This window comes from Hordeum vulgare, chromosome 2H (genome assembly GCF_904849725.1).
Source record: "Hordeum vulgare subsp. vulgare chromosome 2H, MorexV3_pseudomolecules_assembly, whole genome shotgun sequence".
Classification (NCBI taxonomy): Eukaryota; Viridiplantae; Streptophyta; class Magnoliopsida; order Poales; family Poaceae; genus Hordeum; species Hordeum vulgare.
In genome coordinates, this window is record NC_058519.1 from 511,822,087 (window position 1) to 511,831,847 (window position 9,761).

Here is a 9,761-nt window from a genome sequence, read left to right on the forward strand (position 1 = left end):
TTTCTCTTGGTGGAAGTGTGGATCTAGGCCTTCTCAACCAATCCCTAAAGAATCAACAAGTTTGATTGGCTAGGGAGAGAGATCGGGCACTTTTAAGCTTGTGGAGCAACAATGGAGCTTAGAGAGGTAATAGATAAGGTTCCTCAGCTAGAAGAACACTTTATATAGTGGGGGGAAAATTCAGACCGTTTTCCCACTCTCTGCCCGAGATCCAGCGGTACTACCGCTAGGAAGGAGCGGTACTACCGCTGCCTGGCGGTACTACCGCTGGGAGCAGCGGTACTACCGCTGGGGCTTCCAGCGGTACTACCGCTGGCCCTTGGTAGTGCAAAAGCACTACCACCGCCGAGAAAGTCTTCGCAAAAGGGTCCGTCCACGAACTACCGCTAGGTAGGTGGAACAGGGCACCTGGAGCGGTACTACCGTTAACCTGGGGCGGTACTACCGCTAGCCAGCGGTACTACCGCTGACCAGGGGCGGTACTACCGCCTAGCCAGCGGTACTACCGCTGACCAAGGGCGGTACTACCGCCAGCCAGCGGTACTACCGCTGGCTGCAGCGGTACTACCGCTGGCAGTCCAGCGGTACTACCGCTGGGACCAGCGGTACTACCGCTGGGGACCATTTTGCAGAGAAGCTAAGAACAAACCGGCGAGGGCCGCTCCAAAGATAAAGGAAAGGGAGAAAGAGAGGTGTGCGTGTGCAAAGATAGATTCCACCCAAACCTTTCCACTACGAATCCCCTCTTAATAGTACGGCTTTCCTATGACTCAAATAAAGAGAATCTAGGAGGGCGCCGTGCTTCCGTTTCAGAAGAGAGGAGTCGTGTCGTCTTGTGCCGTTGACGAGTGTTGCCTGAAATCTTGACACACACGATTAGTCCTGTACGGTACTGTCATCAATTACCAAAATTACTTAGGCATAAACTATGCCTCAACAGTATCGTACGTGTGATGTAAAATAACATCGTCCTGATATTTTTACAAATAAAATTGGCATCCAAAAAAAAAAACTTATCATCCAAATAGAAAATTGTTGAATATCATAACTGAAGTTGTCATCCTCAAACAACTATGTTTCAATGAAGAGCCCTATCCATCCCAAAATTCTGAACTAAATGTGTATGCGCACAGGGATCAACATTCAGTGGAAAGCTTGCGCCATTCAAAAAGTCTGAATTGAAGGGAGGAAGAAACTCTCCCTTATAAGCTGGTCATGACCTCCTTTCATGGGTGGGGTGGGACTAAATCACAGCAGCCTTAACAAATTATGCATACAAAAAAAGTATGGATTGACTTGCTTTCTACCACATCGTATGACATTTATCAGGATGTAAGAAAAAGCCAAACGAAATATGCGTAGTGTACCTAGGTACGTAAACGGTCGGGAGCAGCCAAGACTACGTTACCCATTGAGGTTTCCTCGGATCCAACTCATAAGACGAGACGTGACATCGTACAAACGGCATCCTTCGGGGATCCTAGGAAAGAAAGAAAAGGGTAAAGGAAACTCTATACTCCAAATCTCCAATCCCCGAAGGGTAAAGCATGCCACATGGCAGATCCAACGCCGCAGATTCCGTGCAGTTTTGCTCTCCGATTTCCCAACTGCATGGGCCGCGCGCGCACAAACAAGAGTCCCCGTGACTCCTCGTCCGCGCCGCACGGAGGAAGAAGCCGAGGTAGGGTTCCCTTTTATACACCTGCGGACCAGGCCGCAGCCGCAGCGCCACATGCTCCTGTGCTCTGCTCTGTGCCTCTGTTCCATCCATCGCGTTCGCGTGCGTGCCCCAGCTGCAGCGGCCGGAGCGAGGCTCGGACTTCGGAGGAGGCGCCGCCTAGAGGTAGTAGGATAAGATGGCCATTGGCGGAGCGGCGCCGCACGACTCGTCTGGCGAGCTACCGGGCTTCGAGCAGCCACTCCTCCACGCGCACGGCGGCCTGCAGGCCGGCAAGGACCCCGCGGCGGCGCACGACCACGAGGCGCAGTGCTCGCCGGATGCCGGCGGCGCGACGTCCCTGCGCACATGCTTCAATGGCCTCAACGCCCTCTCCGGTGAGCCCGGAACTCGAATCTTTCTTTGGTTGCCTCGCCTGCCACGATCTGTGGTCTCTGCAGTACGGTCCGGCCCTTTTCTTGACAGTGTCAGCCAACCCGATGGATTTGGGTTTGGGTTTTTCAGGCGTGGGGCTGCTGTCCATCCCGTACGCGCTGGCGGAGGGCGGGTGGCTCAGCCTGGTGCTGCTCCTCCTCGTCGCCATGGTCTGCTGCTACACCGGCCAGCTCCTGCAGACGTGCATGGGCGCGTCGCCGGACGTGCGCGGCTACCCGGACATCGGCGCGCTAGCCTTCGGGGCCAAGGGCCGCTTCGCCGTCTCGGCCTTCATGTACGCCGAGCTCTACCTCGTCGCCATCGGGTTCTTGATACTGGAGGGGGACAACCTGGACAAGCTGTTCCCGGGCACCAGCCTCAGCCTCGGCGGCGTGCTCGTGCTCTCCGGCAAGCACCTCTTCATCGTGCTCGTCTCCATCGTCATCCTGCCCACCACCTGGCTGAGGAACCTGGGCGTGCTCGCCTACGTGTCGGCCAGCGGCGTGCTCGCGTCCGTCGTGCTGGTCTTCTGCGTGCTCTGGGCCGCGGTGGTCGACGGAGTCGGGTTTCAGGGGAAAGGGACCATGCTCAACGTCAGCGGCCTACCTACTGCGCTCGGCCTCTACACTTTCTGCTACTGCGGCCATGCCATATTCCCGACATTGTGCAATTCCATGAAGGAAAAGGACAAGTTCTCAAAGGTAATCACTAATCAATGAGTGGCCTATCATTTTAATGCCAGCCAAGACATGCATGTTCATTATTGTACTACTCCATTTACCTTCACGTTCTAAACTTCTAATGTGCAATAAATCTGATGCTAAAAACAAAAAGTACAGTAAGTATTAGTTTTGAAACGAAAAAAAAAATTGATACCGTCGAAAAGTGGAACAAACAAACTTGTGACAGTGACCGAACAGGGTTGTATGCAGAAAAAATGTCTCACTTCCCCTGGCTGATGATTTGGCATGTCTCTGTGTTGGAGTGCATTGACAGGTACTGGTCATATGCTTCGTCGCATGCACCCTCAACTACGGATCCATGGCCATATTGGGCTACCTCATGTACGGCGACGACGTTGAGTCTCAGGTGACCCTGAACCTCCCGGAGGGCAAGCTCAGCTCCAAGCTAGCAATCTACACGGCGCTGATCAACCCATTTTCAAAGTACGCTCTGATGGTGACCCCGGTGGCGACAGCGATCGAAGAGAAGCTGCTTGCCGGCAACAAGAGGTCCCTCAATATGCTGATCAGGACATTCATCGTCCTCAGCACGGTCATCGTGGCCCTCACCGTCCCCTTCTTCGGCCACCTCATGGCGCTCGTCGGCTCGCTCCTCAGCGTCATGGCGTCCATGTTGCTCCCGTGCATCTGCTACCTCAAAATCTTCGGCACGGCGAGGTGTAGCAGGGCTGAGGTCGCGCTGATCGTCATGATCATCATTCTCGGCTCCTTGGTTGCTGCAAGTGGGACTTACTCTTCTCTGCAGAAGATCATTCACGAGTTCTGAACCCGAGTGTTCCACGAGTTCAGACCATGGTAACATCCCTGTCCGTCTGGTTGGTGTTCTGTAGCAATGCAAAATTTCCAAAAGCGCATCTAAAGTGAACAGCAGCTACGTCTACTTAGCGTTGTCCAGTCATGATTGGTTGTAGGTGAGGCAGGGATAGTGCAGAACAGATAGTTTTACGCTCAAATGTATGTATGTTTCAGATGAGTATTTCTGTTTCTAGTAAAGCAGGTAACTAAGTACATGCTTATATTGTAGGACAGCACTTGATCGGCATTCCACTGTGAAAAATCAAATGCACTGGATCATTTTATTGTGGTTCTGCGGCTTTCATTTCCTGATGCTTTCAGGTACATTCTAGTGGGGTTAAATCGTCTCCTCTTATACAGGAAGTAGTAAAGCAATGGAGTACGGCATTAAAAGTCAACCAGTTTAGGTGAAGTGGTTCTTCGTTGGAGGTTAGGCGATTTGACTGGTTGTATGCATCCAAGAAAGGCAAAAACCGCAATCTACTCCTAAATGGGATGTGTAATCAGCAGCGACAACAACAACAACACTGCAAATAGGAACAAATCAACGAAATATAAGCGCAGCAGAGTAGGTTGAAGCCACAATTCACCAAGACAGACAAATAACTTGTATATATGTATTAAAAAAAGGAGGAAATTACACAGTACAAGATACAACCACTTTGATCTGCAACAAGCACGGTCCTACGGGAAGGAGCTACATGTATGAAAGCACGAGTGGTGGAGACGAATTAAGCTGCAAGAAACGAAAACTGAAACTGAAAAAAGCTGGGCGGCGGGCATCAGAAGCAGAAGCAGCAGAAGAAGAAGACTACAAAAATCAGAAGGAGAAGAAGCCTTCCTTGATGCAGAGGGCGCAGACCAGGACGGCTAGCCCGGCGCCGATGCACTGCGTGCTGGACACCACCGTCTGCTGATACGCCAGCACCGTCATGGCGGCGCCCACGCACCCGAGCAGAAGCCCGGTCGTGTTCCGGTTCATGCTGGCCCCGCCGCTCGGCCTTCTCTTGGCTTCCCTTCCTCGGCTGCCGCTGCTGCTCTCGATTGACCTCTTCTCTTGTTTGGATGCTTCTGCGACTCTGCGATCGGAGGCTGTGGGGGTTGGGGAATTATAGCTTTGAGGTCAACGCCTTGGTGCGTTGCTGGTGAGAGCGCGTGGAGGGAGTTCAGCTTATGGGGGGTTTCGAGGGTCGGGGGTCCCGTCTCCTTTCCGGAGCCGGGAAAGACGTTTGCGGCTCACCGGCGTCACCAAATGTTTGAAGGTCCGTCATTTTTTGAATTGACATAGTTTGTTTTTGGACGGTATGCTCTTGTGTTACTATTACCCAAAAAAAAAAACTCGCGCGCCCCGCTCAACCAATCATTCATACAACATAATTATACCTAGGCAGCCCGGCTTGAAGAGCCCAACCCAATCCGACCCGAAAATCTCAAGCCGGACCGGGCCTAAACACACCATCGGGTCGGGCTCGGGCCTGAAAAATGAGCTCGGTGGTCGGGCCGGACCAGGCTCGGACTTATGGTAACACGTTTTTAGCCGTAGTCGTGCCGGGCTTTTTCAAGCCTGGGCTGGGCTCGGACTCGATTATTAGGCCTGATGGTCGGGTCGGGCCGGGTTCAGGGTTGGGTTTTTAGCACCGGAATTCTTTGTACCCGTTCCGAAGCTCGGTCCGGCGTGAGATATGCCTAGGTATAAACATAACACATACAATTGAACACCACAAGACACATTCACGGCCAAATACAAGGGTGTATCTTTTTTACTTTTCGAAATGAGGGATTCTTACATTCACTTAAAGAAAAAGAGTTGCTCGGTTAATTAAGAAAAATTGGACGAAAACCAGATTATCTAGTTAATTATGAAAAAAGGGCAAAAATTACCACCATCGTTGAGCGGCACCCATAATGGACCCGCTCACGCCACTCTATAGATGGACTCGCCGAGAGAGCACACAAGCATCATCGTCATCACTCCTCCCCTAGAGAGGTCCTAGCCCTCTCTAAAGCCTGGGCAAACTACTCTGATTTTGCCGGAAGTTATCGTCGACTCAACGAACACTAAAGAAGCCGTATGGAGTTGTATGAAGATCCACGCATAACCCAGCCACCCGCGACCATACAACGCAATTTCGACTCTAATGTAGAATTGCGAAGGAGAACTAGGCATGATTGGCGCCGAACAAGATCACTAAATGAACCCTCTGTTGCCCGTTAACATACGCCATCCGGCGTGCCACCGCATTCACAGCAACAAACTAGCCGAGGCAATTCCACCCCCCCATACCCACACACACACCGGAGAAGAGCCGACTACCTCAATCATTTTTGTGTCTCCCACATCGCTTCGCCATCATCGTTGCCACATAAGCCTTGACGCCAACATCGACTTTGAGAGCAACCTCATAGCATACACGACACAAGGTTAACCCTCTCGATATCGTCAAAATCTTGGGGTGCCTCCCCGACTTCGATATGCCACATCGCGCCCTATGCGGCCCACCAACACCAGCTCCCCCGACATGTCATCGCTTGCTCTCGACCTGCAACATTTCATGACCCGGATTCCCGGATGTCCGTCGTGCTTAGGGCAACCGTACATAGAACAAGAATGCCACATCACTTTTGCGATCCCCCACCCTAACTTACATCTGCCATGTCGCGCCCTCTCTACACCACCGTCTGCGGCCACCGCCCCGACATGTCACCGCTTGCTCTCGACATGCAATTCCGCACAACCTGGATGCTCATAGCCCAGGCTACTCAGGGCAACCGCACGCAAACCACAAATGTTGCATGACTTCCGAGGCTGCCGGTAGACTTCCATCTATCATGGTACGCCCTGCGCAGCCCACTAAAACCACCTTTTGGGGACACCGCTGTGACATGTCACTGCTCGTTCTCGAGCTGCAACACCACATGACCTGGATGCTTGCAGACCATGCTGCTCAGGGCAACCGCACACGGGCCATGAACACTTCACGACTTCGGTACCAACGCCCAGACATGTCACCGTTCGCCCTCGAGCTACAACATCACATGACTCGGATGCTCGTAGCCCACGCTGCTCATGGTAACCGCACATAGACCACAAACAACGCACCACTTCTGGGTCCGTTGGCCCAACATATCCTCCAATTGTCCCCACTGAGACACGTCGAACGAGTCGACAACCCTGCTTCCCACACAACTCAATATCATCACCCAAGCAATGGGATAACAACCTTGCCTCCATGTCGCCGCACCGCTACCTAAGATAATTGTCTCGGGTAACAACAAAGATCCTGGAGCCGTTGCCACGACGTACCTGTTGGAAATATGCCCTAGAGGCAATGATAAATAGTTATTATTATATTTCCTGTTTAAAGATAATCGTTTATTATCCATGCTATAATTGTATTGAATGAAAACATAGATACATGTGTGGATACATAGACAAAAACAATGTCCCTAGCAAGCCTCTAGTTGGCTAGCCAGTTGATCAAGGATAGTCAAGGTTTTCTGACTATGTGCAAAGTGTTGTTGCTTGATAACTCGATCACATCATTGGGAGAATCATGTGATGGACTAGACCCAAACTATGAATGTAGCATATTGATCGTGTTGTTTTATTGCTATAGTTTTCTGCGTGTCAAGTATTTGTTCCTATGACCATGAGATCATATAACTCACTAGCACCAGAGGAATACCTTGTGTGCATCAAACGTCACAACGTAACTCGGTTACTATAAAGGTGCTCTACAGGTATCTCCGAAGGTGTCCATTGAGTTAGTATGGATCAAGACTGGGGTTTGTCACTCCGTGTGACGGAGAGGTATCTCGGGGTCCACTCGGTAATACAACATCACACACAAGCCTTGCAAGCAATGTGACTAAGTGTAAGTCACGGGATCTTGTATTACAGAACGAGTAAAGAGACTTGCCGGTAACGGCATTTAAATAGGTATGTGGATACCGACGATCGAATCTCGGGCAAGTAACATACCGAAGGACAAAGGGAATGACATACGGGATTATATGAATCCTTGACACTGAGGTTAAACCGATAAGATCTTTGGAGAATATGTAGGATCCAATATGGGCATCCAGGTCCCGCTATTGTATATTGACCGAGGAGTACCTCGAGGCATGTCTACATAGTTCTCGAACCCGCAGGGTCTGCACACTTAAGGTTCGGCGATGTTTTAGTATAGTTGAGTCATATGTGTGGTTACCGAATGTTGTTCGGAGTCTCGGATGAGATCACAGACGTCACGAGGGTTTACAGAATGGTCCGGAGACGAAGATTGATATATAGGATGACTTCATTTGGTTACCGGAAGGTTTTCGGGCATTACCGAGATTGTATCGAGAGTGACGAATGGGTTTCGGATGTTCACCGGGAGGGGGGCAACCCACCCGGGGGAAGCCCAAAGGCCCTAGGGGTGGCGCACCAGCCCTTAGTGGATTGGTGGGACAGCCCAAAGGGACCTATGCGCCAAGAAAGAAAAACCAAAGAAAAGAAAAGAAAAAGGTGGGAAGGAAGAGAAGGACTCCACTTTCCAATCCTAGTTGGACTAGGATTGGAGTAGGACTCCTCCTCCTCCCTAGCTGGCGCAAATTTGAGGGCTTTTCCCTCAAGGCAAACCTCCTCCCCCTCCCTCCTATATATAGTGGTGATTTAGGGCTGATTTGAGATAACTTTTGCCACGTGCAACTCAGATCTAGACACCATAGTTTTACCTCTAGATCGTATTTCTGCGGAGCTCGGGGGGAGTCGTGCAGGAGTAGATCCTTCACCACCACCGGAGCACCGTCACGCTGCCGGAGAACTCATCTACTTCTCCGTCTTGCTTGCTGGATCAAGAAGGCCGAGATCATCGTCGAGCTGTACGTGTGTTGAACGCGGAGGTGTCGTCCGTTCGGCACTAGATCGGAACGGATCGTGGGACGGATCGCGGGACGGTTCGTGGGACGGTTCGTGGGGTGGATCGAGGGACGTGAGGACGTTCCACTACATCAACCGCGTTTCTTAACGCTTCCTGCTGTGTGATCTACAAGTGTACGTAGATCCAAATCTCCTCTCGTAGATGGACATGATAGGTCTTCGTGTGCGTAGGAATTTTTTTTGTTTCCCATGCAGCGTTCCCCAACAGTGGCATCATGAGCTAGGTTCATGCGTAGATGTTATCTTGAGTAGAACACAAAGGGTTTTGTGGACGGTGATGTTCGATTTGCTGCCCTCCTTAGTCTTTTCTCAATTCGGCAGTATTGTTGGATTGAAGCGGCCCGGACCGACATTATTCGTACGCTTACGAAAGACTGGTTTCATCGCTTGAGATGCAACCTCGTTGCATAAAGATGACTGGCGGGAGTCAATTTCTTTAACTTTCGTTGAATTGGTTTTGACCAAGGCGGTCCTTGGAGAGGTTAAATAGCAAGTTGCACATCTCCGTTGTGGTTTTTGCGTAAGTAAGATGCGATCTACTAGATACCCATAGCAGCCACGTAAAACATGCAACAACAAATTAGATGAAGTCTAACTTGTTTTTGCAGGGTATGCTTGTAATATGATATGGCCAATGACGTGATGTGATATATTGGATGTATGAGATGATCATGTTGTAATAGTTAATATCGACTTGCACGTCAATCGTACGGCAACCGGTAGGAGCCATAGGGTTGTATTTAAACTAACGTTTGTGTTTGCACATGCGTTTACTATATTGCTAGGACGTAGTGATGTCAACTGTTCTTCCCCTTGCAACGGCACCAGAAGAATGTTGATTCCGTGACAACAGACCTTCCCCGACAACGGCGCCAGAAAAATGCTGCTAGCACTCTCCGGTAATCGAAACTAGAAGAATGTTGTTGACGGCCCACCAGTGCGTGGGATCGTAGAAGTTTTCGAGGGTAGAGTATTCGACCCAAATTTGTTGATTCGCCAAACAGGAGGTGAGATAATACTCCCGAGTATTAGCAGCTGAATTTATCAGATTCAACCACACCTGAAAGATTAGTATCTTCAAGCAAAGTAGTAACAGCAAAGTAGCGAGTAACGGCAGTAGCAAGGAATAGCAGTAGTGACAGCAGTAGCAAGTAGCAACAGTAGCAAGCGACAGTGGTAGCAACAGTAGCAGCAGAGCAAGACAAGT

The 9,761-nt window shown here is 50.6% G+C and overlaps 2 protein-coding genes across 2 annotated transcripts; one reads left to right on the top strand and one right to left on the bottom strand.

The window, feature by feature from the left end:
• Window positions 1-1,688: 1,688 nt before the first annotated feature.
• On the top strand, window positions 1,689-3,918 carry LOC123426917 (amino acid transporter AVT1I-like). Its single transcript, XM_045110826.1, has 3 exons — window positions 1,689-2,055; window positions 2,183-2,793; window positions 3,089-3,918. The coding sequence occupies exons 1-3, from the start codon at window positions 1,857-1,859 to the stop codon at window positions 3,599-3,601; spliced, it is 1,323 nt and encodes a 440-aa protein (XP_044966761.1). The 5' UTR covers window positions 1,689-1,856; the 3' UTR covers window positions 3,602-3,918.
• Window positions 3,919-4,215: 297 nt separating this feature from the next.
• Window positions 4,216-4,907, bottom strand: LOC123426918. The gene has a single exon (XM_045110827.1). The coding sequence runs from the start codon at window positions 4,610-4,612 to the stop codon at window positions 4,451-4,453; it is 162 nt and encodes a 53-aa protein (XP_044966762.1). The 5' UTR covers window positions 4,613-4,907; the 3' UTR covers window positions 4,216-4,450.
• Window positions 4,908-9,761: the final 4,854 nt, after the last annotated feature.